Source organism: Emydura macquarii, unplaced genomic scaffold (assembly GCF_026122565.2).
Source record: "Emydura macquarii macquarii isolate MOO-44397 ecotype Brisbane River unplaced genomic scaffold, CSIRO-AGI_Emac_v2 contig_1146, whole genome shotgun sequence".
In the NCBI taxonomy this organism is placed as follows: domain Eukaryota; kingdom Metazoa; phylum Chordata; order Testudines; family Chelidae; genus Emydura; species Emydura macquarii.
In genome coordinates, this window is record NW_027131283.1 from 14,186,071 (window position 1) to 14,213,491 (window position 27,421).

The following is a 27,421-nucleotide window of genomic DNA, read 5'->3' on the forward strand; positions in this document are numbered from 1 at the left end:
ACACTGAGAACAGAGAGAAAAAAGTTACATTATCCAATTCCAATAATCTGGATGATTAGTATTTTAGATTGACAATGCAGAGAGATAATCTTACCTCTTCTCCAGACAGATAATATGCCGAAAGCAGTCCACCAACAAAACGGATGTTCACTTCAAAAACTGAAATTTCTGCATTCTAGGAAAATAAATACATATATTTAGAGCTTGAATGTCAGTTTTCTATATGAAAAAAAAATCCAGTGTTAGTTTTATAAGGAAACAATTGCATGATACCTCATGCTATATATAATGTAATCATAATTTCCATTATAGTAGAAAGAATATCTCAAGTTTACCATCTTCCACCTTATTTTGTGGTTGTGAAACTCCGTGAATTCTAAATATCAGCACACAGAAGAAGGAACAACAATTTGAAGCATAACACTTTTTGTAAGTGTTAGTAGTTCTTCTTCACTTTAAACTTTAAAGGCTTTGTACAACTCTAGTGTTTCCTGTCTCTGATTTCCCTCCCCCCCCCCCCCCGTGTCTAAAGCTCCCCACATCTTGGTATGCTTCTCCCCAATATTCTTCTCCTACAAGTGACGCAGTATCTCTGTAATCTGCTCCGAGATCAAATATTTTTGTTAGGCTTCCATCTTGACGAAGATTTGCTTTCTCAATCTATAATAGATTGTTTAAAAGAGAAATTACATCTTAGACGTATTAATGATAAAAATTTAACAAAAAAGCACATAATCTTCCACTTTTGTAATGTTAGTCATTCCCCAGCTTCTCTTGCCCCAATATATTTTACATACCAATATTATGTAAAAGCTTTCATGTAACAAAGGCCCTGTAAGAGGGGGAAAATTCCAATGGATTCCTTGTCTGTGCTTCTAAAATGAATAACAACTTAAATAATTTGGTGTCATCTGAATGAGAGCTGTATGATTTCACAATACTGATGGTTTAAAAATTACTTAAACTAGTGCTTGATTGCTCTCAACATATACTGTTCAAACATTGCCTTCATTTTACAAGAATTGAACTTAGCTGACACTTCTGTTAAAAATACCGGAGAGGTTAGCACATTAATACTAATGATTCTGTCATAAAAGGACTCCTTGGGATTACAATGAGTTTGTATCATAGATAAAAGATCTGAATTTTGAAGTCGGCAGGACAGGAGCGCTAAGAAGTGCAACAGGGAAGGGGGACTATCAATTGCTAGCGGTTAAAAACTACTGTGAAGTTAGTGAGTTTCCCAATTAGCAAGAATCATATTTGTGTAGTGTCATTAGCCTATAAAGAATCAACTGTAGAATAAATATGCTGTGCTAAACAAACAACAGATGCTGCCTCTGAAGGACATACAAGGGATACAAAAGACTGCATCAACAAAGCAGAACTAAAATCAGACACGAGCATAAAAACCAAAACACTTCATGGTATAGAATGGGTTTAAGAGATTATTAAGAAGGCTGTTCCAAAATGATGATGTTCTCCAAAAGGTCAAAATCAGCCTAAAGTCTAGTAATTGGGGTGCGGCTCACTATCTATTCCCAAAAAGTGGCACATCTTGACTTTAGTAAGGCTTTTCAGACTGTCTCAGATGATGATCTCATAAACAAACCAGGGAAATGCAACTTAGATGGAGCTATTATAAGGTGGGTGCATACTGGTTGGAAAACTGTTCCCAGAGTGTAGTTATCAGTGGTTCACAGTCAAGCTGGAAAGGTATATCAAGTGGAGTCCCACAGGGATCAGTTCCAGGTCCGGTTCTGTTCAATATCTTCATCAGTGATTTATATAATGGCACAGAGAGTACACATATAAGGTTTGCAGACAATACCAAGTTGGGATGGGTTGCAAGTGCTTTGGAGGATAGGATTAAAATTCAAAATGATCTGAAGTAATGGTCTGAAGAGAAATGGTCTGAAGTAAACAGGATGAAATTCAATAAGGACAAATGAAAAGTACTCCACTTAGGATGGAACAATCAGTTGCACACATACAAAATGGGAAATGACTGTGTAGGAGGAAGTACTGCGGAAAGGGATTGGGCGGGAGTCATAGGGGATCACAAGCTAAATATGAGACAACACTGGTCATTCCGGGATGTATTAGCAGGAGTGTTGCAAGCAAGATATCAGAAGTAATTCTTCCACTTCACTCCGCACTGATTAGGCCTCAACTGGAATATTATGTCCAGCTCTGGGCCCCACATTTCAGGAAAGATGTGGACAAACTGAAGAAAATCCAGAGAAAAGCAACAAAAATGATTAAAGGTCTAGAATGACCTATGAGAGAAGATTGAAAGAACTGGGTTTGTTTAGTCTAGAGAAAAGACGACTGAGACCCTGTCTACACTTACCTCCGGGATTCAGTGGCAGTCGACGGGAGTTACGCAAGCTACGCAAAAACCTTGCGTAATCCCCGTCGACTTCTGGGCTCCTCTTCTGAGCGCTATCTTCACTGCACTGCGCCACTTGTGAAGGTGGTCTTAGTACATTGTTTTCTAGATCGACTGAACAGGTCTTCACGGACCGCTCAGTTGATCCAGAGCAATTGATCTGACGGCAGCAGCTGCCGCCAGTGTAGCCGTAGCCTGAGGGAGGGGACATAACAGTTTTCAAGTACATAAAAGGCTGTTACAAGGAGGAGGGAGAAAAATTGTCCTCCTTAATCTCTGATGATAGGACACGAAGCAATGGGCTTAAAATGCACCAATAGCGGTGTAGGTTGAACATTAGGAAAAACTTCCTAACTGTCAGGGTAGTTAAGCACTGGAATAAATTGCCTAGGGAAGTTATGGAAGCTCTGTTATTGGAGATTTTTAATAGCAGGTTAGACAAACACCAGTCAGGGATGGTCTAGATAATATTTAGTCATGTCTTGAATGCAAGGGACTGGACTAGAAGACATCTCAAGGTCCCTTTCAGTCCTAGGATTTCACTGGATTTTATGAGCCCAGTTACTGAGGAAATCTGTAATCAAGTAAATGATGCAGCTCTGTTGAGTGCCCACTTTATGTACTTCATTATACACTGGTCTCAGGGTAACCTAAGGGAGGCAGTTAACAACCGATTACTACAGTGTGCTGCACATGGGGCCTACAGGTTAAAACCCTTTGGAAGTTTCTGCTAACTGCAGAGTACAGCAGCCTATCTATTAAGTGGAGTATCTCAAGAGGGAACACTTTACACTGGTATGCATCAGTCAATTACATGGTCTATTGGTTTTGGGGTGTTTAACTTATTTTGACTTATAAAAGGAACATTGTTATCCAAGAAACAGCCTCCTTTCCTTGCAATACATCTGCAGTTGCATCAAGGCAGGCACTCAAGCTGGTGGCTCCTCAACGTAAGGGATACATTCACTGCTGGTAGAGCATTTTATATGCGAGTCCTCTACTTCAGAATTTCCCACCCCTCTATTCCAAAACAGTCTAAATCACTTGAGCAACAGGACGTGCTGCAAGGCCTCTTTTCTTGGATGCGTATGGAAAGTTGAGAGATTATATGGTTAGACTTTAGACAGGAGAGGAAATTTGTTAAATCTGATGTCTCACGCAATCGTTCATTGTGCTATCTTGATTGAGTTAAGTTACATGTTGATTTTAAATTTTGTCTGTGCACCTAGAGCTCAGAATAGATGTTGTTTTATAAAAATCAAAGAAAATACAATTGTGCAGCAATGATTAAGTTGGATGAGTTGCTTCCAGAATCTTTTTAAAAACTGCTCTCTCTCATGGGTTTAATATTGCTATTAAAGAGACAAATCAATGACATTTTTAATTGAGTGTACAGCTCTGTTGCAAAAATCCAATATAGTTTCCAACATCTGTTCCTGGAAGGACAAAAGAGATAGTTATGTGATGAAGGAAAGTGAGATAAAAAATTTTACTATCAAACATCTGCAGTGATTCTACCACCATTGTGGATGTTTGGCCAAATGATGATTCTCCAGTTCACTTTTTTGAAGCTAACAATTGCTTGAAGGTTATCAGATTTACAAAACTTCAGCCACATACATCTCTTTGCAGCTTTGTTTGAAATCTCAACTCTTATTGAATGCATTATACAAGCCCCTGAAGCATATGAAACAAATGAAGGAGCCAGACATTTTGTTGAGTGTCGCTTTGAGAGCTGTATCTTTAGTAGGATAGTTATCCTTAAGATCATTATGCCGAGAGTTTCACCTTGGCAAAGCATGTGGATGATACAGAGATTTGTAAAGCAGCAGAACAGATTTTATGTCACCTGAAGCAAGCCTCCATCTCTAACTCTTCTTCTAAGGAAAGTAGACATTCTACAAGCAGCAGGCTGCTGACATGTCAGCCTTAGGAATCAGGGTACAATTAGATTTATTGTGATGCAATATTTAAAATGTAAAGTCCTACCTATTTACTCTCCTTTCATTATGTTTATCCCAATATTCATTTATAATTTGTGCAAAGGATGCATATAAGGGTCCTCACTTTATATTTTTGATTTTTAAAGACTACAAGACCCTACTGTAAATTCAGATGCCTATCAGAAAAGAAACTTGTAAACAGGGCCAAAGAATTCTAGGACAAACCATTAACCTGCTTATCTTATTTAGACTTTTCCTTTTATTTCCTTATTGACTGAAAAGGGCTCTTTGGTTAAGGCTCGCTCCTCTCCCCGTTTTTGCAAAACCCAAGAGGATGGCTCTTATTTTCAATCCTCAGATCATGTGCCCTTGTCTTCCTTCCTCTGATCACTAAATACAACATCTGAAAAGTTATTTAATTTATTATGACAGACTTATCATAATCCCTGAGAAGTAACTGGATTTACGCTCATTTTTTTCTTTAGGAAGAAAATAATCCCATTTAGGGTCAGTAGAAATTGATCCTTGATGTTCCCTTTGTAAAACTCTATACAGAGCAGAGGCTAAGTTATCCTCATTGGCACAAATTAATAGGTATTGCTCCCGATTTTATTTTGTCTACCATTCTTTTCATTACCCTCACCAGCCTAGTGCGGAATGTACCTGTATGCGCCTCATTGACCCATTGAAGATAAAGCCGCTTGAAAGATTTCCTTCTAAACAAAACTGCAACAAAAATACTCAACACTCTGGTTTGCTGAGCATGTCTACTGAAAAGGGTATTCTAACACTTTAGCTGCACTGGAACAGACTTATTTTATTAATCTCACTCTGGCCCTGTTTACTCCTTTTCCAAGCAGCAGCAAATACTTTGGAATTGTCTGTTCAGTTCAGGAAGACATCACATCTGTTTATTAAATACATGTTCTGCAGCACTGATAAGCCTGTTTTCATTGTCCAAGCAAGGTAAAATGAACAAGCAGCACGTGTGGTATAAGTAAATTGTCCAGTTCCCTTACAGTCTCTTTAATGAAGGGAAAGTACATTCCCCTCACAAACACTCATACAATTAAAAAACAAAGAAAAAAAAAATCAAAGTCTCCACAAACAACTTCTCAGCTACAACTGAGCATGTTGAGCAGATACAAAAAAATATATTTCTGAAGAGAATGTTACACTAATTACAATCCTTTTGCTGTGCTGTGGAAAGGGACCTGTCAGGCCCTTGGCAAGTTTACACTGCAGTGATTGTACTCAGAGGATGGTGGGATGTACTGGCTTAGACAGGCCACGAGAAAGAATGAAATGGAACACTGGCTGATGGAAATCTCCCACATTTGACTGTGAAGTGCAAGCTTCTGTTAACCTTTAGCGTAAACAAAAACTACAAGCTTTTAAGGTCTCTACATGCTAATCTATTACTGTCACTACATATTGCCCTGCTGTTGCCAGATATTTTATAGTTCAGCCAACTGTGCAAAGTAAAGAGGATATGAAAACAAAATAAGTAAGTACACATGGTGAAGACCTCCTCTTCTTATCTCACAGACTGTCAGACCCAAAGAACAAAACATGACAGCATATTGAAAAATATGGTATCAGGCAAAGATATCTGCTGCAAGGTAAATGAAAGATATGTTGAATGACGCACCTTTACAACAAAATCTTAACAAAAGCAAGTGTACTGTCTTTTCTTACTCAAGAAAATGAAATGTAATATTGTTCAGTGTTTTATATTTTTACATCAAGCTCCATGTAATGGTAGGAATAATTCATTTTGAAGATGATTTGATGAAGATTTCAATAAAGGCCTTTTTCAACTAAATTACAACCCATGCATAAGAGTAAAAGCACAAACTTTATAAAAATGGAGTCATCCAATCTAGAACAAATAGCAAATAAGTGGGATATTTTAGCAGTTATCACAATTTGTCAATCTTTATTCAGTGTTAACCATTAACCTGTCAGAAAAGCAAAAATAAATGTAATATTTACAGTTGTCAGTGCGACTTTAGTTCTGCTTCCTTGTGTATGCATCCTTTGGACTAAATGAGGCACAGTCCTCTCAGAAAATATAGTATGTTATCATGTAATTGAAGACTATCATAATGAATACACAGAAAGGGCAGAATTGCCTATGCAACCATAAACCTGACATTTCCTAACTTCTGAGCACTTGATTTTGCAGCTTAAAAAACCTATTAGAATTTTAAGTAGTTTTAAACATTTTTGAAACAAGGTAAAATATATTCTATTATGTACAACTGTTATAAACCCCCCATCATGCATCACCATCATCAGGGATTGAACCCTGAAGCTTCAGCACTAGAGCACAGATAGTTCATTACATGAAAACAGGAAGACTCTCATCCCAGAGGGGAGGATGGACCACTGGGTCAAAGTGGTGGGGTGGTCAATGGTGGGCAAGAAGGCCAGGCCAGCACAGACCACGGGCATTCTCCCTCTGACAAATGACAAAGGTTTATTGCAAAACAGAAGCAAGAGAGTTCTCAAAGCAAAAGGTTTCAAGAATCCTTTATAATGGAAAGTGTAAGGCAACCTGAATATAGGGATCCCTCTAATACCAACATATGGAGCAGATCTGAAGATGATCACTGGAGAGTGAGCATAGGTTCTGTGAATTGTATAGCAGAAATTTTAGGAAGTACAGTACTAATTCTCATGTATTTCTATACTAAGGAAGTTTTACACCAACAAAGTAAAATGGATGTATTCATGCTATTTTGGAAGGGACCTAACCCACTGGTCTATCAAGGTGAGCAGATATCTTTTAGACAAGAAAGTATGTCTCCATTATAAAATGTAACATTTTTCTTACGTTAGTTTTGCATCAATTTTGATTTCTTTAGCCTTTCCTTCAAAGATCTGTATAACCTAACCTACCTCCTAACTTTGGTCAGCCAAAGCCACAGGTCTAACTTTCCTCTTTGTCATTGCCTCTTTCTGAGCTTCTTCTGTACAACATTCTGCAACTTCTTTCCTGACCCAGCCCCCCAGGCATCCCACTGTCTTTTCTTTCATGAAGCCCATCAATTTCAGAAGTATTTACCCCCCAGTTATTCTTGAATGAAGTAATTAAAACAAAACATTGATCTAGAAAGCATTCTTACCACCACCAAGGTTTTGTTTGATTACATTGGAGCATCCATCCTTCATCTACTTGTTGTCTATTTAGATCAGTGATCTACCCGAAGGCAAGGGCTGCTTGTGGCTTCCAAGACTATAAATAATAGCCCTTGAGGCTCCCTCTTAAGTAAATCAGCCTGTCACTAAAGGGAGAGATTAGGGGGCACCAAAATGGCTCAGAGCTGCTTTCATAGCTGTTCAGCTTCAGCTACTCTGCGCCCTACTGGCCTCCAGCAGCATCATGGGGTGAAGGGAGAGAGATCCCCAGGGAGAAAAGGAACTCAACTGACTCTTCCTGAACTTGGCAGAATGCCTAGCAAAGGATGACGTCTGTGCCTTACACAGCAACAAAGGGCAGCCCATAAAATGGGGAAGGGGAAGAAGCTGAGAACCAGCTTTCAGTTATTACAGTGATGACTCATCAATTCTTTGACATGGCTCCTGCTAGAGCAGCCAAGAACCATATACCTGCCAGTTTTATACTCAGAGTCCTGCATGTTCCAGATCCCATCCCTCCAACACATTTCCTTGGCAAAGGACTGTGGAGTCATAGGAGCCAGTTTTTCAGGGCAGGAATCTGAAACCTCATCATAAAGTGTCTGGCACACTTTCAGCAGAAAGAACAATCAATATTTAAAATAGTGTTAATTTACTAATTTGGGTTACTGAGTGTTTTTGATTGTTACAGTACTCTAGCAGGGTCTGCATTTGACTCTGCCTCAGTTTCCACACTTGTATAAGCTGGAAGGTCAACTTCTCAACTTCTCATCAATGAAGCTTCCATCAGTGTCAGTTTCTCAGTCCTATTTCTCAAGGATGCATTTATTGCTCAAAATATACATTTAGAGCTGTATATCAGTCAGAATAGTAAATTAAGTCCTGCTGGGTGGCCTGGCATAAGGTATCCCAGGGCTTTCAGATAAATCGGCGTGGTCCAGGGTTTCATGCAAGAGCTTCCCTATTTCTTGTAGATCTCCCTTTCAACTGAAAAGTTCCAGAGGGGTAGCCGTGTTAGTCTGTATACAGCAAACACAGCAAGAGTCCTGTAGCACTTTAAAGACTAACAAATTTCTGCAGGCATAAGCTTTCATGGGCTGCAACCTGACAAAGTGGGTTTCGTGCAGCCCACAAAAGCTTATGTCTGCAGAAATTTGTTAGTCTTTAAAGTGCTACCGGACTCTCATTTTTTCCCTTTCAACTGATTCAGAGAGTTTAAGGCCAGAAGGGATCCTAATATACAAGAGGTCTAATCTCCTTATGCAATACACGCACCTCATCCTATTTCTTTCCAAATGCAGAACAAATATTTATTTAACACCTCTGCCTTTTCTGCCATACTAACAATTACCATCTCCATCTACCCATCCACTTGCTGGCTTTTATGAGGACCAGTTGATCTTCAAGCTTTCACTTTATCCCTTGTCTCACAGCATCAGCTGAGAGACAGCTGCTAAATCACAGTGGATTAGACCTAACTCCCCTTCAAGGGCCAGCCTTCCTGTGACAAGTATCTTATGAATTCTGATCATGTTGCTACTTTATGTCAATGAAATGTTAAATTTTGCTTTAAAAATTTAACACATTTGTGGATAACTACCTTGGAATTCTAGTGGTTACAGTGTTTTTATGGATGTCAGCCTGATATTAACCCTGTTCCAGGTTGGTAGTAGCCAATAACTCTGCAGTGACAACATGTTCCCTCTGAGGGGAAGCATACAATATTGTTTCCCTCACTAACCCTTTAAGATGACTTTGAAGAGAGCTGAGCCTTGTCCAGCCTTCTTCGGTCAGAATGAATAAATTGCAAATGCAGGACTTTAGGAGGCAGGAAAGGATTTACCACGGAAAAGACCCCTTGTTTGAACAACTGTGACAATTTTTTTTCTTTATTCTAGAATACTCACTAAAAATGCACTCTATGGCTAAGGCTACTACAAAAATAAAACTGATGGTGATGGACTGTGGCTTACAATTTTTAAATAGCTTGCCACATTTTAAACCAAATGCCAATAATTTTGCAAATAAAATCCTGTTCATATTCCAACTACTAAAATTAAATTACAGGTTTTGCTGTATTACCAATCAAGAGTATTTTACACCTGCAACATAACTGGCAATTTGGATATCATACAACTAATAAGAAGTTGGTCTAACATCCCTTTTTTACTTAGAACTGTTCAAGGCCCACCGTGAACATTAGGAACTTCCATGCCATTCATGATATTTTATTTTCATGCTTATTTACCTTCTAACAGACTGACAGGAGAAACATTTATTTCACCCCATGATAAATTTATCCTTAGTATCCTTCCTGACCCTTCCAAATAATGTTTTTATTTCTATTTCTCCTAAAAACTCAACAAAACCAAACCACTTTTAAGTTAGACATTTAAAAAGTATACCAACTTGAGTCTATTCTGTCAAACTACTAAACAAAATCAAACATTAAAGAGCCATTTTCAGCTGCTAGTTTAACTAAACTTCAGCACAGACCTTATTTTACATTTAATTAATTATCTCAGAATAAAAACAGCCCAGTTTTTCAAGGAAGCTATTTTACTGCAGATCGCTATATTACCGGGAAAACTAAACGTTGGATGATAGCTAAAAAAAGGCTAATAGGAAGTGTCAACTACAGACAACACTCAAACCAGGGAATATACTAAGGAAGTCAGTATCCATCATAGGAGCCAAATACAACAGTGGCCCTCAAATGCTTGAGAGCGTATTCTGAGCAATAAAAACAAACTATATTTGACAAATACCTTATCCGGTTTTAGTCTTTCGGCTTAACATTTGTAGCTCCACTAATCAAGCACTAATTTCATACAATTCTTCATACAGATTTGCTTTGCTCTGTAATACCATTTATTTGGATGGATTAATTTTAAAGCAGCTGTTTTAATAAGTCATCCAGTGAAAAAGAACAATCTAAAACTAGCTAAATAAAACAGATGAACATCCTTACTTTTACGAGCTCAGAGATAGCATCGCTTAATTTAGCTAAACTATGTTGCAATACTCTGATGATGGGTGGCCCTATAGATACCTAGACAGAGGGAGAGATTAAAAGTTTCGCTTCAGGGAGACATTTTTAAGTGCTATATAAGTTTCTTCATTTTACTCTTGTTTACTAGGTTTGTATGTAAAGAAAACAAATTTGATAGCTGTGAAAAATGAAATGGCACAGTTCTAAAACTAAATGTGTAGAAAGCTATCCAGGAGTGTAAATGAAGACTTCAAGTACACTCTTTTTAAATAGCTACTGGATTAATCTGGTTTCTTTGCAACAACGGAAAAAAACAGATTAATTTCACAAAACCCTCATCTATACACCAGCTATGTAACAGTAAATATTTAGAAGCTGTGCCACTGCACTGATGATAAAAAATAAATCCTTTGAATGGGTATAAAGATAGTTACTAAAACTGTCACAGAAATTTAATATACAAACAAAAAGTTAAAGAAGAAAGAACATAAAATATTAGCTATAGCAGGATAATATGATAAAACATTTCAAAAGAGATATATAGACACATGAAAAGGAATGGAGCCTCTCCTGTTTTTCACTTGTAAGTGCTCAGCCTTAAGTAGTATTTGTAGCTAAGCTACCTAAATTAAAATTATTGTTGCTCAAAATAAGTTTAGAAAACTAAGTAAGATTTTGTATAGCCACTAAACTCCCATTGAACTCAGCAACCACTTAAAAAAAACGTGCTGGTTAAAAAGGGTTCAAGCTATAGTGCGCTATCTGTGAAAATAGGCACCTAAGAGTGCCTTCTTGAGATTTAGAAGAATTGAATTCCAGAAAGTGAAATAGTGTCCATACGGGAACCTAGTTTGCAACACCTAGTCCATGCTGTTTCTACAAAGAAAAGTCCTTGCAAACAAGCTTGTTCAGTTTCACATCATGCAATTGTCAACTTCTCTCATCAGTATGCACAGAAGTACCTAACTACACTTACAGGTGACTTACAGTGTAATGTTAATTATAGAGAAAGGTAATGTAACTTTATTTGTAGATTATCATCTTGTGTCCTGTATAGAAACAGACCAAAGTTTTCAAGTTTAGGAATCTAAAGTTGACACCCAAGTTATAGTGGGATAGCATCAAAGGTTCCCAGCAGGCAGTAGCCTTAACACCTATTAATTGTAAAGTGAACTGCAAGCATTCAGCCCTTCTGAAAAAAAAAAAAATCAAATTATTTTGATTTAGGAGTCAACTTTGGGTACCATTTTGGCCTGAAACTATTGCCAGTCAACTAAAAAGTGCTTTTTGATTATACTTCATTTTTTCACATCTGTGTAGTAGCTTTGACCAGTATATTAGTTCTCTCATGCATTTTACTGCATACTGACACGTTACAGCTAGTCTATGTATTACACAGTATTTCACTTATTTGAGTGGGGGGGGGATTGTTTTTATTTTGTTTTTATTTCTTTTAAGTTCAGAGTTCAAAATAGTACTAATGATCGTTTTGCTTCAGCAACTTTTGGAGCATCATGGGGAAGTGGAAAGAGGAAAATTAGAGGGCTTAAAATTATGCAGGAGGAGTGACCCCCTCCTCTGTTTGTTCCAGGAGCACTAGAATACCTCCCCAGAGCCATATGAACTTGGAGAAAAAAGCATTTCCAGTGAGAAGGGGGAATGAAACTCTCAAACTAACAAGAGAAGCTGGCTGCACAGAAGCAATGACTCTCCAATGTCCCCTTCCTTTATCCTTCCATTTAGTTAGTCCATTCACATGCCCACTCAAATAATGCCCCCCCCCCCGCAATTGTGGCACTAACATACCATTTGCTTATCACTGTATTCATTCTGACTGTAGGTTACATCTTTGCCCCCAATGTCGTCTAGTCTATTTAGACTGTATGCTTTGTAGGGCAGGGACTATTTATTAGTCTGTTTGTACAGTGCTTAGCACTATCGGGCCCTGTTTCCAGATAGTCCCTAGGCACTAACAATTAATAATGAAAAAAATAATCCCCAGTACTCACCACATTGAAATCTAAGTTTTTTTCTACCCATTCCTTGGCTTCCTTGAATTCATCTTTCATTTCCATGATATACAGTGTATCCAAGGCATCTACTATTGTTGCTCCTTGAATGTTACCTGAAAATACATGGAAATATAATTATGTACTCTCTACAGGTAATTCTTTCAAATAAATCTGGTTAAAAATAAACTAACATACGAACAAGTGGACAACTGGTTTCTAGTCAATTCATTTTGATTCTCATGCCGGAGGAAAACATAGCAATATTTTGTGTTGCAAATACAGTAGGAGAATGTTTATGTCTCATTGCCTTTTCAACTGGATTAAGAGACTGTGTTTTATACTTTGGGTTGGCAGGATTAGATTTTTATCGATATATGTGTCAGCAAATGTCAATTTCACTGTACATACATAAGCTGATGAAACATTTCCATGGATTGCAGAAATTTATAGATTGGAAAAATAAGAAAAATGCTGCTTGAAAGCTTATTTTGATTTAAGGATATTTACTGTATACATTTTTACATGACGTTCACAAATTTTTGTTTTAATAGTTATAAAATTCATTTTTTGACTCAGGGTCTGTCATTGAAAATTGTATAAACCTCCCCCAATAATTTCCTACAACTGTGAAATTTTAAAATGGATACAAATTGAAAATGCTTACAAACATCCATTATCCACTGAAATTATTTTTTTTAAAAAATCAAAATTTCTGCCAAGCTTATTTATACTGCAGACACTAAAATTCGGGCCCAGTATAAGTGATAATGTCCCTTCAAGTAGTAACGGAAGCTTTAACAATACTTTTGCATATATAGGACCCACAAAAGTGCATAAGTAAAATCTACCACAACTGTGATACTAGTTAATGTTATATTTGTGAAAATTTGAGTCTTGTTTTATGTTGTCAGTCACTGTCGTTGTCTTGCACACTCAGTGCATAATACTAAACATCCACTGAGAGGATCTTGAAACACTTGATTGACAATGTAATTAAGTATCACAATATTAAGAGTTAGGGAAGTAACTATTCTCATTTTCTAAGGTCACACAGGAGTGCTTGACAGAGCAAGGAACAGACCCTTTAACTGTGTTTTCTAATCATGCACTGCAATCAAAAGAACATCCTTTCTCTAAGTGAATTTTATTTTCCACTTGGTCCTACATAGATCTCAAGTAACCTCACCTACCGTTGTTCCAAGGAGCCCTACTCATGGACCAGGCCCCATTGTGCTAGGTGCTGTACAAACAGAACAAAAATACAGTCCCTGACCCAAAAAGCTTACAATCTAAGAATAAGACCAGAGACAATAGATGGATACAGAAAGGTAAAGACACAATAAAGATTAAAAAAAACCTAAGTGTGTGTGTCAGCCAATTTACCTTCCAATTCAAACCCAAAGAGGTGATCGATACTATTTCTAGAGCCAGTTCTTGTGACTCATGAAGGCTGCAACCTTTCTTCTTGATTTTGGGGACTTCAAAAAAGTCAGTTTATCTCAGCTTTCAATTTAAAAAGTATCTATCCTGTTTTGTTGCAAAACAAAACATCGCCAGACTTTAAAATCTGCCACTGACTTGTTCCTGAACATTCATGAACCAATCATAGCAGTGCGGGGCAAGGTGTGAGGAGGAGGGAGCCACCTGAGTTACTTGCTATTGGCTTTAGACTGTCCAAGCTTCATCCAAACGGGGTGTACAGCACTGAATAAATTCCATCACAGCAAAAGTGCACATACTGCGGAAGCCACAATAGCACAACAGGTACCAGGCTAGCCAGCCCCCACACATTCACCTGCAAAACACATATGCTTAGTCTCTATTCACAAGGGCGTAGGGACAACTCCTGAGATACCATGGAAGCTCTGATATGGTGATTGAGCACTGTATAAAAAACTTGGATAGATAAAACCTAAGCTAAAAATAAAAATCCCTGTTTTAATTGGAATATGAAACAAATTAAGACTTGCAGTGTCAGTGATCCAACTGTAAGCTCCAAATGTGTATTGGTAAAACTTGCTCCTCCACAAGATTTTGCAATGGGCAGGAGCCCAGCACCCATGAAGCAAGAAATACAACATCAGCGCTGCTATCACAGCAGACTTGCCACACATGCATGCAGTTCAGTGCTAGCTTCAATTTACTACTGCTGTTATGGAACATCTGCTTTTAGAATACTGTATGATTAATGATTAATTCAATGCGGTTACAGACAGAACAAAAATAAGAGGAATTTATGAGAAGGGTAATACATATCACACCAAATCAGAAAGACTCAGTGGACTAAGTAGTTCTAGAATAGAAGAAAGGGCTTAAAATCCTGAGAAATAGAACTGGAAACTAACTATTCAGATACTTACTGGAAAACTAAAACAACAAAAACAGAATATCCTACCGTTTCCAAATGGAGGCACTGTTAGCAAAGGATGTTAAAGTTCTAACCACAGATTAAGGAAGCAGCTCTATAATGCAGGTTAGTGCCTCTGGCTATGTTCAGACTGACAGCAGCAAAATCGCTGCTGCCAGATCGATCTTTCTTGATCGATTGAGCAGTCAGTGAGACCTGCTCAATCGATCAGGAAGTCGACTGAGTAAGTTCACCCCCTCAAGTAGCGTAGCGCTGAGCCGACGGGAATGCAGCGCAGCGAGAACAGTGCGCAGAAGGGAAGCAGAGCAGTCGACGTCAGTTACGCAAACTACTCTGCATAGTTTGTGTAACTCATGTCGACTGCCGCCGAATCGCGCGGTGAGTGTGAACCAGCCCTATCTTTTTGCTCTGTGCTTCTATAGCACCTAGCACAAGTTACTGGTTCATGATTGGGGCTCTTAGGTCTTACGGTAATACAAATAATAAATAACAGTAATAGTAAAGAAGCATTCTATTCAAAACCTCTACGCTCACTGATAACCTTCCCAAATTGCTATTTCAGTCCAAAACTGCTTATAAGCTTGTTCTCAGCCTAAAAGAATTGTAGTCCATACCAAGCACACTTGGTTAGTAGCAAGATTTACTCAGTAGTTTCGTATTTATATTTTTAAATGTATTTTAATTTACACGTGTGATCTAATTGTACCTTGTGCAGAAGCACTTAGATGTTACCAAAATGTTAACAAAAAACACTAGTTGCCTGTGAATTCATCAATTAAACTAAAATTATTGTAAATGGTTATAGATAAATAAGTTGAAAAGTATTTTTTCTTATTTTCTTTGTGCATTTGTGAGAACTGTGCAATTACCCACTTGCACTATGATGTTGATTGCCAGCTGTTTATCTACTCCACTTCACCCTGAATAATCTCTTGCAACATATGAATTTCTTATCTGTTCCACCTTTGTATTTAACTGTGACATTCTACTTCCCTGAAAAAGAACTTTGTCTCTTTCACCTACAGAAGTTGGACCAAGAAATGATATTATCTCACTCACTTTGCCTCTCTAATATCTTGAGACTAGCCTAGCTACAACCCTGTAAATAACCCACCCCATGTCAGGCATTAGCATGACGTCACCTTAGTGTTTTACTCGGAGAGCTCATGTTCATTCAGTTCTACAGCCTGCAAGAGGATGTTTACTTGTAACACTACAGCAGAGCTGCAGCTGTTTGAGTTTTGAGACCAGAAGGGCGTTTCCTCTTCTCACAACCCCCTGCATGCAGCCCCTTTCACAAACTCAAGCTGGCAGTGTCTCTAACTTGGTAAAGTAACTTGTGCTTACCTTAATCCAACCAGTGTCCTTACAATGTAAAACATGATAAAAAAATGCAAGACATGGTACACTACTTATAGCTGCAGGACAGCAGTTCAGGAATGATACACCAGAATCTAAATCAACAAAATCATACAAGAAAGTAAGGGGTATGCTCTGGGAATCTACTAGAAATGTGTAAGAGGATACATCATACCATGTTGTGGTTCTAGAGACATTTAAGAGCATAAGAACGGCCATACTGGCTCAGACCAATGATCCATCTAGCCCAGTCTTCCGACAATAGCCAATGTCAACTGCTTCAGAGGAAAGGAATAGAACATGTAATCAATTGATCCATCCCATTTGGCCATTCCCAGCCTCTGGCAGATAACAATCCCTGCCTATCCTGGCTAAGGGCCACTGATGGACGTATCCTTCATGAACTTATCTAGTTCTTTTTTGAAGCCCATTAGTCTTGGCCTTCACAACATCCTCTAGCAAGGAGTTCCACAGCTTGACTGTGAATGGTGTGAAGAAATACTTCCTTATGTTTGTTTTAAACCTGCTGCCTATTAATTTCATTTGGTGACCCCCTAGTTTTTGTGTAATGAGAAGGAGTAAATTACACTTACTTATTTACTTTCTCCACACCAGTCATGATTTCATAGACCTCTCATAGAAGGAATAACCAAAAGTACAAGTTTACTGAGTAGGCAGAAGTACCAGAGAGTAATCAAGGAGTTAAGTGTAATTAAAATATGGTTAAAAAAAATCACACACAAAAGGCAAATACCAATTGATGTTCTATTTCAGTTGCTATTTTTTGTTAATAAAAATGTGTGTGTGATTCATTTTTCCTGTATACTTAGGGTAGGAACCAAAGTAAGTGGGTGATCAACACAGCACACATTACATGGATTAAGAACTGACTATCATATCTAAAAAAGTAGTCATCAGTGGAGAATCATCATTGAATGGGAGTGTTTCAAGTGGATTTCAAAGGGATCAGCACTAGGCCTAACACTTCAACATTTTCATCAGTGATCAGGAAGTAATTAAATTGCCTGATTAAATTTGTGGATGACAAAGACTGGCAGAATGGTAAATAAGGAGGAGACAGAACAGTCACACAGTGCAACCTAGATCACGTGGTAACCTGGGCCCAATTTAAACAATATCGATTTTAATATAGCCAAATGCAAGGTCATATATCTAGGTCATACCTACAGAATGAGAAAATGTATATTGGAAAGCACTGACTATGGGGTCATAGTGGACAAGCAACTCAACATGAGCTCCCAGAACGATACTGTGGTAAAATGGCCTACTGTGAACCTTGGATGTCTAAATAGGGGAAGCAGCAAGGTTAATTTACCTCTGTGTATGGTATTGGTGAGATTGACAATGAAATACTACATTTAGTTTCGCTGTCTACGTTTTTTAAAGGGTGTTGAAAAAAACTGTAGAATGTGCAGAAAAGAGCTACAAAAATTATTCAAGGGTTGGAGAAAATGCTTTACAGCACCTATTTAACTTGTCGAAAAGAAGGTTGAGAGGTGACTGATTAAAGTATCTTGACAGGAAGAAAATACCAGGTATTAAAGGGCTCTTGAATGTAGTAGAGAAAGGCATAACAAGTACCAAAGACTGGAAGCTGACAATTCAAACAGGAAATTGGGCACACATTTTTAACAGGGTGATTAACTATTAGAACAAACTACAAAAGGCAGTGGTGGAGTCTGCATTCCTTGATATCAACTGGATGCCCTACTGGAAGATATGTTTTAGCCAAACACAAAGTTATGACTTAGTCAAACAAGTTAGGTTCAATACAAGGGTAACTGGGTGAAGAGAAATCTAACAGACCATGATATACAGGAAGTCAGACTAGATCAGTTGTTCTCAACCAGTGGCCTAATCGGCACACAGCTGCAGCCCATTGACATCCTCAGAGCTATACAGGTGGCATATATAGTGTGTGGATGCGGCCCACATAACATGGTTGAGAATCACTGGACTAGGTTATTTAAAAGTCTCTTCTGACCTTAAGCTCTAACAATCTATGATTTGTTGATTTTTAAATGGTAACCACTGTACTGCATGTGACTTGATTGGGGTGCGACAGCCTTTGCCTGGGAAATATATTATACAAATTAGAGAGAGTTCATGAGGTGGATTAAAAAATGGAAAGGTGTGACAAATAAAAACTGAGAAAAAACTAAAGGAATTTGGCATATACAGTCTGCAGAAGCTGCTGTCAAACTTTGGTCTGAAGATGTGACTTGATCACATGATCTTGTCGTCAGCTGCTCAAGTTAGGGAAAAACAAACACCATAAATACTTTCCTTTTACTAATTTTCCATTTAAAAACACAAAGTTCACATAGAGATGTTATAAAATTGTGATTGGAAGACCAAAATCATGAATGGTCCATATGTTTTCCAATGCAATGGGGTCACACAGTTATGAATGCAAGAAGAGGTAATCTGTGAAAAGCACACAAAAAGATTGTCAGCACTGTAACTTTGAGGATCTCTAGACTAGAGAAGAAGAGAAACGTGTTAATTCATAAACGGATGTTATTGACTGAAAATCTGAAGTAGAATACAGCCATCAAATTGCCAGGAAGAACATTAGTTATTGAATTTAATAATGTCCGATAAAATTAACTAGTCGGATGCAAAAATAAGCTTTTTGTTCCAAAACAACTGCTCAGATATCAAAGCGGGATACATTACTTGTCTAAGACAACAGTTTTAAAAATGGGGAAGTAGGTAGCAGTGTTTATCAGCTGTGATGCAAGACTTGCAGGCAGGTCACATGTGAGTCTGCTGGCTCGTTATCTCAAGCTGAAAAACAGAGCTTCAAAACAATTCTTTAGGCACCAGAATGAAGTAGAAGTGAGGTAAAGATCCCTCTCTCTCATTCTGCTGCTCTGCAGTATTTCTCTTCCTCCTCTACCAGCATCGTATCTGCTGGAATGGAAGGAAATCAACTGCCTTGACCTCACAGCATAGTGCAAAACAAACAGAGGAGGAAAGAGGACTGAGAATCACCATCCAGAACCATCAAAAACCTGTTCCAACACAGTATCGACCTGTGACGCTGGCTGAATTAGGGGGGCTCTTGAGGTGTATTCAGGAGCTCTGATTACTCCCTTCTATACCAATCTCGCGTTGGGGTGTCACGCTGGCTGGATTGGGGGGGCATTTATTATATTTAACGTCAATATGTCAAAATCATAATAATTCATATGAGATATGCCCTGTCAGGTACTGTTAGAAAGGCTATAATGTGTAAGTAAGATGGATGATGTTTATGTGTTATATGTGTAATAAAAGTTATGGATATGGTTAATATATCTGTATTTCAAATTGTGCTGTGTCTGGGCGACACCCCAGACAGGATGGCTGCAGCAATAGCCTGCTTAATGACATTAAGAAATTCACAGGTACAAGGGGCCCAGGAGGAGGAGCCAGGGATATACCTGATGAGTCACCAGGACTTACTCATGCGACTCTGGACTCCATTTTATTCTTGTAAATTTCCACAAGCAGCATGGCAAAGCCCAAAGGACATAAAAGGCAGCTGTCCCACATCCATTTTGTCTTTAGTCTATCTTTAGTCTCCAGCCTACCTCTGGATCAACTCATCTACAACTGCACTGAACCGAAGCTGTGAAACAAGGGACTGAGACCCATTCAGGTACTACATACCAGCCTGCAAACGCCACAATTCTACTAGAAACCTGATATATATGGACTTTCAAATCATTTATATGTATCTGATTGCTTTAATCCTTTAACATTTCTCTTATAGTTTGTTTCTTTCTTTTTATAATAAACTTTTAGACTTAGTTACTAAAGGATTGGCTGGCAGTGTGGTATTTTGGGTAAGATCTAAATTATATTGATCTGGTACTGTGGCTGACCCTTTGGGGTCAAGAGAAACTTTTTTTGGTAAAGAGCATAGAGTTTTAAATAACTGGTCTCTTTACTGGACCTAGTGGCTGATTGAGAGCCAGAGACTGAAATGCAGTAAAGGGAGCTGTGTATATTTTTATTTTGGCTTCTTGATAACCAGTGTGTGGGGAATCAGAAGCACTGTTTGTGGCTGGTTGGGAAGTCTGACTTCAGTGTCACCCACCAGTGCTGGGAGGATCTGCTCTCCTTTTACAGCCTGCCCTAACCTTGGCATTTTCAGGTGGCTACCCTAGGCACGGACAGGTCACACAACCCAATGCCGTGTACCCCATCTTGAACCATCCACCATTCAACCCAGCATCTGAGACCAGGCCCCAATCTTGTAATCCTGTGTGTTCACAAAAGAATATGGGATGAGTTATGTCAAGAAATCATGGCTTTGTTTTTGGGTCTCAGAGACAAAGAGAAGTTTTAAAAAGTAGGAAATTTGGCATAGGCCCATCTGTTAGTGGTGTTTCTAAAAGTAGTGCAATGGTCTCTTGTCCTAAGGGAAAGACAGTTTTTACTGTTACCTAATACTGTACTTTGTATTTCTGTGATAAAGTCTTTAATAATATATGTTTAAGATGCACTAAAGAAACACGTCTAATATTTTAGAGATTCTATTTTTACATTACTTCCATAACCAGAATCAGGCGACTAATGTTTTGCCATATTCCTAGCTACAATTTATACAGAAGTGGAAGAGGCTCAGCCAGGGCTATAGTACACACTATAGTCATTTAATAGTCACAAGTGTACATTTTATGAAATCCTGCACTCAGATTTGTTACTATTTTGTATCTGTACCCTGGCCCAATCAAACATGGCTGCCTCAGTTTTTCATTTTATCTAGCCATCAAGAGCTGGTACAACTTTTCTTTAGTACAAGAAAAAATATAAATCCAATTAGATATCATAAGAAGTTATCCTGGGCCAACAGAAAGGAAACAACCTCACACTGATAACCTATTAAAATGTCTACTAGCAGGAAGCACCTGCAAGTTTTCTAAGAATAGGTACAGTACTACAAAGAACACACTAAATTATGTTATCCTCACTACATGCAGAAACATATAAATGTCTGACTCAAAGCTGGCATTTCAGTACACCTACAGCTGCTATTAAAGTGCTGATATAAAGGCTGACTCAGATTTTAAGAAGCTGGCTTCTCGGATTTAAAGTTCACTAAAAGGTTCTTCTTCCTTGATTGTACTCCAATATATTGTTAGTAATTAAAATTGTCAAGAGTGATTAATTATTAAAAAGTGCACCGAAGCCCAAGTTTGCAAAGCCCTAGTTAAACGCTAGCTAACCCCCTGCAGTGCCGGAGTCCTGTCAGATTTCAACACTTCAGATTAGATTTTAATCCAGTCAATTGGTAATAGTGGAAAATTAAGAGAACATTTTTCAATCCAGTGAGTTTTCCTAACTGACTTTTCAGTGGACCATAGTGCATAGGAATTGGATAGTATAGCTCTAAATACCTCTAGGGGGTCTGTCTTCTCTTGAAGAAGTCACCTAAATTTAACATAGCAGCAGTGCATATATTTATGTAGGCCTGGTATGCTTATTTATAGTTATTGTATACGGTTAAGGGAAACTCAATTGTGCCCATGCAGTTTCCTCATATTCTTAATGATGCAAGAAGAGCAGACACAAGGACTTGGGTGACTAGGCAGACTTCTGAATGTATTACCCTTGGCATTTAAGAGCATATAAGATTTAGAGACCACTTAACAGACCAATAAAAATCCAGTAGCTTAATGGAAGTGATCACAAAGTGGAGCAGAATTCTACTTAATATATCTGGGGATGTGTCCTAAGATGGGGGTTATTTAATACAGCAATGTAAGCAAATAGATATCCCACCCCAATTCAAACACAATATACGTATATAGAATCTGGTGAAAAAAAAAAAAAAAAAAAAAAAAGCCCATTCACATCTTCCTGGGGTTTTACTTCATTGTTAACTTAAATAAACCGTAGACTAAAACTCTCCTTCATTTGGCTGTTCCTACAATTTTTTCCTTGCAGCCTAACTCTCTCAGCCTTAGGAAGGTTGGTGGTGGGGTGGGAGGGGCACACACACACTAACCTCTTTTCTTAGATTACAATTAATAAGACTCTCCTGTTACGAGTCCACAGAATAGTTCTTTATACAGAATTTAGCATTTTCACAGTGAGCTCCCAGATAAATCTGCTTAGTTTACTAATAACTTGTTCTCGCCCCCCCCGCCTTCTAGCTGCCTTCTCTGTACATGCAATACCAAATGTGAAAGTCAACCAGGATTCTTTCTGGCTCATGAATCAGCATTAAGATTTTATAACTGGAACTTAGAGGTTTTTTTTAGGTTCTCCCATAGTTGTATTGGCTCTGTAGTGCCAAGAGAAGAAAAATCTTTTAGGCCAGTAAATTTAGCAGTGACAATGAACACAAAGATCAAAATCAGAAAAGTACAGCTGCATTTGAGTATCCAATATTGTAGGAGTTAAATCTAATCCCTGCTCTCTTCCGTCTAAAGTCAGTTACCTTAAAAGTGAATGCATTTTTACCACCACGATTATTTTATGACACCCTTTCCTTCTCCCTAACATTCCCACCCTCCAAATTATGTTCCATTATATTTACTTGAAAACTGTGGCTGTGGTAACATTTTTGTATGAAAGATGGGGACAAAAACTAATGAGTCTTCCTCACATTCCTCTAAACCTTCCCCCCCGAAGAAGTCAGTATTCAATTTGTTTTGGAAATTCACTGAAGTAGCTCATATGGGTTTTATGAGGCTTACTGTCAGCTATAGAACTAGATGTTATATTTGCACATTAATACCATTAACACACTACAGAAGCAGCAAAGGCACACTCCTTTTGGGGAGCAAGGTGAGAAGGAAGACTAAGGGAGTGATACCAACATAGCTCTAGCAATATACTTACACCAGTATAGCCAGGCTGGTAAATTATCCTGTGTAGACAAGCCCTAAAAGTTTTAACTTTTGTCTTTCCAACACTCAAACAGAAAATGGTAGCATTATGCTGTTCCTATGTGGAGTGCCTTCCTCATGGCGAAGCAGCAGCCATTGGAATGGATCTTACAAGGCTTATGTTGCCCTTGGACAAGCGCCATTAATGATATGTATTATAGTAGCACCTACAAGGCCCCAATCAAGATTGTGGCTCCACTGTGCTTTGCAATGTACAAGCACATAAAATGAGAGCCCCCTGCCACAAAGAATCTATATGTATGAGAGTGGAAAGGAAAACAAAGGCACAAAGGAGTAAAGTGACTTTCCTAAAGGAATGTCTTCACTGCCGGCTCCTTGGGGATCGATGCAGCGGGACCAATTGAATGGGCAGTGGAGATGAAGTGCTGCCATTAATTCATCCCCCCAAGAGGAGTAAGGCTGTGTTGACCAGAGGGCATCTCCCGGCAACGCAGCACAGCGGAGATTCTGCAGTACAGCAACGTAAGTAAATCAACCACAGGTACGCAAGCTATATTATGTAGCTTGCTTAAATCTGTTGACCTTTGGCAGCTGTGTAGACCAGGCCTAAGTTACACAGTAGGTCAGTGACAGCCAGCAATAGAACTCAAGTCTCCTGATTCCCAGTCCAGTGCTACATACACTAGCCCATATTACCTTCTATGTGCAAAAGTTGCTACAAAGACACATTGTAGTTCTGCAGTAAAACCACAAAGGAGAATATTCAAAAAAGACGATTCATGCAGACTTAAAACAGACTGCATGGCTAACACAGATCACCTAGAGAACTCTGAAAACAGTGTTAATTTTAAAAGAAATTTCCCAGTAATGCCATATTAACATTACTGAGATACTTGGAAGTTGCATGCATATTGGTTATCTAGCTATTTTGCACTACTCCATTTACTACACATACACATGCTAATGAGCATATCCAGTCTGGTTTCAGGGAAAGTGGTTGAAGGGAAGGGAAACTGTCTGGGGAAGGAAAAAGAAGAGCCGAATTTACAGAGCTCTCTCTAGAATGCTGAAGACCATTTAATTTCTCCCTACTATTCATAAAACAGTTAAGATTTTCTCAGTTCTGACTTAGCATGGGTTCTCACCTCACATTTGATGTTCTCTACATGTCCATGAATCCCCATTTCAAATGGGTCAAGTTAATGCACTTTGAGGAAGATACATACAATGGCATATTGCTTTAATTAGTGAAGAATTAGTTTCCAACTTGACTGATTGCTTTCCTGCAACACCTCTGATTGCTATATAAGATAAAACATTTATTAGGCCAAGCAAGGAATTAAGAATGAAATGGAAAGATCTGTTCGTTTGAAAATCATACTAACTAGCAGTCCTACACAACAAGATGTCAGTGTCACTACTCCATACCGGAACTGGTTGGGGGAAAGAAGAACTTAGTATTGAAGATTTTAAATCACTCTCTTTCCAAAACCAAAACATCTCAGTTTTATTAAAAAACTTATTTCAAAGACTGCAAGAAGATTTCAAAATTGGTTTTTGTTTTGCCCTATTACCCTTTTTGCCACTAAATACAATACAGTAAGTGATATTCATAGATTCTCTGTTTTCTTTCTTTTCTTTTTTTTAAGTCAATAACTTCTCAAAAATTAAAGAGCTTTTGAGAAGTCAGAATAGCAAGGAAAAAACCCAATCCCAAAAATGAAACAAAAATACTCCTGGACATAATTCATGCTGGTGTATTTAGTGTAAAAAGTGGGAGACCCCTCATAGTTCTGGTTTTGCTGAAATATTAGAAGCTTTCAGAAGCTTTGTATGAAAAGTTTCCAGCTTAGAAGAAAGGAATTTTTGATAAAACAACAGCCTTACAAAAATTATGACTAGCTTTACCCCTCACACTTACTACACCTCAACACTTTCAGACTTAGAATCGAGTTGCAGCATCAACTCAGTACAGGAGGGATGGGCTATCCACATCAAGCAAATATATTTGTTTGGGGTTGGTTTTTTGGGAGTTTTTGTGTGGGGGGGGGGGAGGGGGGGGATATTAAGAACCCCAAAGCTTTCCACAGTCAAGAGACCTTGACTCAGCCACAGTAGAACATTCCACCATAAAAATAAAGCTCATCTGTGCAGGAGCCAGAATCTTCTCAGGGGGCTGTCTGAGCCTATAGAATGAGTTCCCACAGAAGCTAAGGACTATTACAAACCTCATCCCTTCTGTTCCAAGAGCAAGTCAGCAAAGCACTTCTTTGACCCTGCCTTCTCTCACTCACACACACAACCCTGACTTTAATTTTAAAATATATGCATAATAAGCCCTGACAAAACAACACATTCCACTCCACACACAAGCCACACCTTCAGGAAAAGATGAATAAGAACCAACTGCACATGACAGATATCAGCCATATCGCTTAATGAGACGATTAAAGGTGTTTAAATACTATGCTGATGGGAGTGGTATATAAACGAATATAAAATAGAATTGTTTTAAAGAACAGATGATCTATAGAATAGTAACCATTACATTTTAATTGGGCAGTAACAGCTACTGAGCTGTGGTTTTTTTGGCAACACACCACAGAGCAGAAGCTAGCTTATTGGACTGAAACACAAACAAACAAGTTAGTGGAAAGGAACTATTACTCACTCATTTTAAGTGGCAAAATTTATAAAATTATCACAAAATACCCATTTTCTGCAAATTTAAATTTTGGATGGAAACGACCTAATAAGTCAATAGGTTAAAAATTTAAAAAAAAAAAAAAAAAAAGTCTTAAGACACTGTTGTGGTAGTCCTAAACCTCTCTTCCTATACCAATTTTGTCAACTTCCTTTCCTGTGATCATATGATGAAACTGCCTAAAATATTAAGTCTGGTTGGGATGTACCCTACTATCTCTTGAGCATGGCTACAATTTTGTCAGAGAAGTCACAGGAATCATGAATTTGAATGAAGTCTGAATTCTTGGAAATGGCTGTTAAAAAACAACACAACACACATTTGATTAAGTCCCCCAAGCCAAGTGGCATTGTGACCTGGATCATAGGATTGCAGCACCACTCAGACTGGGCCAGTTCTCCGCTCTACAGATGGAGGCAAAGGGGCCAATGGTTCCCAATGTGAGTGGTGCCGAAACCCTGTGTGCTAGGTTGCAATACCTGGAGAGGGAAGCCAGACACAGTCCTATGGGACAGGAGCTGTTGCTGCAGGATCAATTCACTCTCCAAACCACCCTCCCCCTCCAGGCTTCACCCTTCAATACTTGTGATGTTGATGGAGCAAAAGCTAATTTGGTGACCTCTCAGTGACTTCCTATTCTCCCCACCAGACACACACAAACACACACCTATGCCATGAAACTTACTAAAAAATTCTGTACCAAAGATTATAGCCTTGTTTGAGAAATATTGTTTATATATAATCATTGTAGCTCCATCTACACTTACTCTGGACATCCTATCCCATCATCTTAAAAGATCTGATATAACTGCCATCTTACTTTATATTTTGGTGGATAAAAACTTAACCTGGAATGGTGGGGTAAAGTGAAGAGGAGAGTCACATTAAGAATCCCAGTAACTTCCATGTGCAACTTCACTTAAAACTATCCTTTATTTTGCCTCTTAAGAGATTACAGGACATGCACAAATGGTGATTTGCTGGTGGCCTGACATTCCAAACCAGACAGTCATGCTCCCAACTCAGGTTTTATAAATCCCAAACTAAGTTTTGAAGGTGGAATGTCACTTACATAGGCCTTCTCTGTATCCCCTCTATTAAACTAGATAGAACCGTTACTTACCTGTAACTGTTGTCCTTCAAGATGTGTTGCTCATGTCCATTCCCAATTTAAGTGTATGTGCACCACATGCACCGGTGCTGGAAAACTTTTCCCCAAGTGGTACCCGTACAAGCTGGCTCTAGCACCCCCCCCTTCAGCGGTGCGCGTATGCACCTGCCTATAGGTGCCACCGCCATCCCCCAGTTCCTTCTTGCTGGAACTCCGACTGAAGGGTATGATCGCGGGTGTGGAATGCACATGAGCAAACATCTCGAAGAACAACAGTTACAGGAAAGTAACCGTTCTTTCTTCGAGTGCTTGCTCATATCCATTCCCAATTTAGGTGATTCACCAGCAGCGTCTCCGGAGGCAGGCAGGAGTTCATGGACGTGACACTTCAAGCACCACTCTACTGAAGCCAGCATTGTCCCGACCTTGCTGCGTCAAGGCATCGTAGGACATGAAGGTATGTCCCGATGACCAGGTAGCCACCCTGCCCATATCTAGTATTGGGACATGTGCTTGGAAGGACGCAG

The 27,421-nt window shown here is 38.6% G+C and overlaps 1 protein-coding gene across 1 annotated transcript in view; it reads right to left on the reverse strand.

The window, feature by feature from the left end:
- Window positions 1-27,421, reverse strand: part of MAN1A1 (mannosidase alpha class 1A member 1) — a 223,699-nt gene that overhangs the window by 125,197 nt on the left and 71,081 nt on the right. The window contains exons 3-4 of the mRNA XM_067546665.1: window positions 12,481-12,596; window positions 95-175 (exon numbers count right to left, since the gene is read on the reverse strand). Of these exons, the coding sequence (XP_067402766.1) occupies window positions 95-175; window positions 12,481-12,596 (197 nt within the window). The remainder of the gene's footprint in view (window positions 1-94; window positions 176-12,480; window positions 12,597-27,421) is intronic.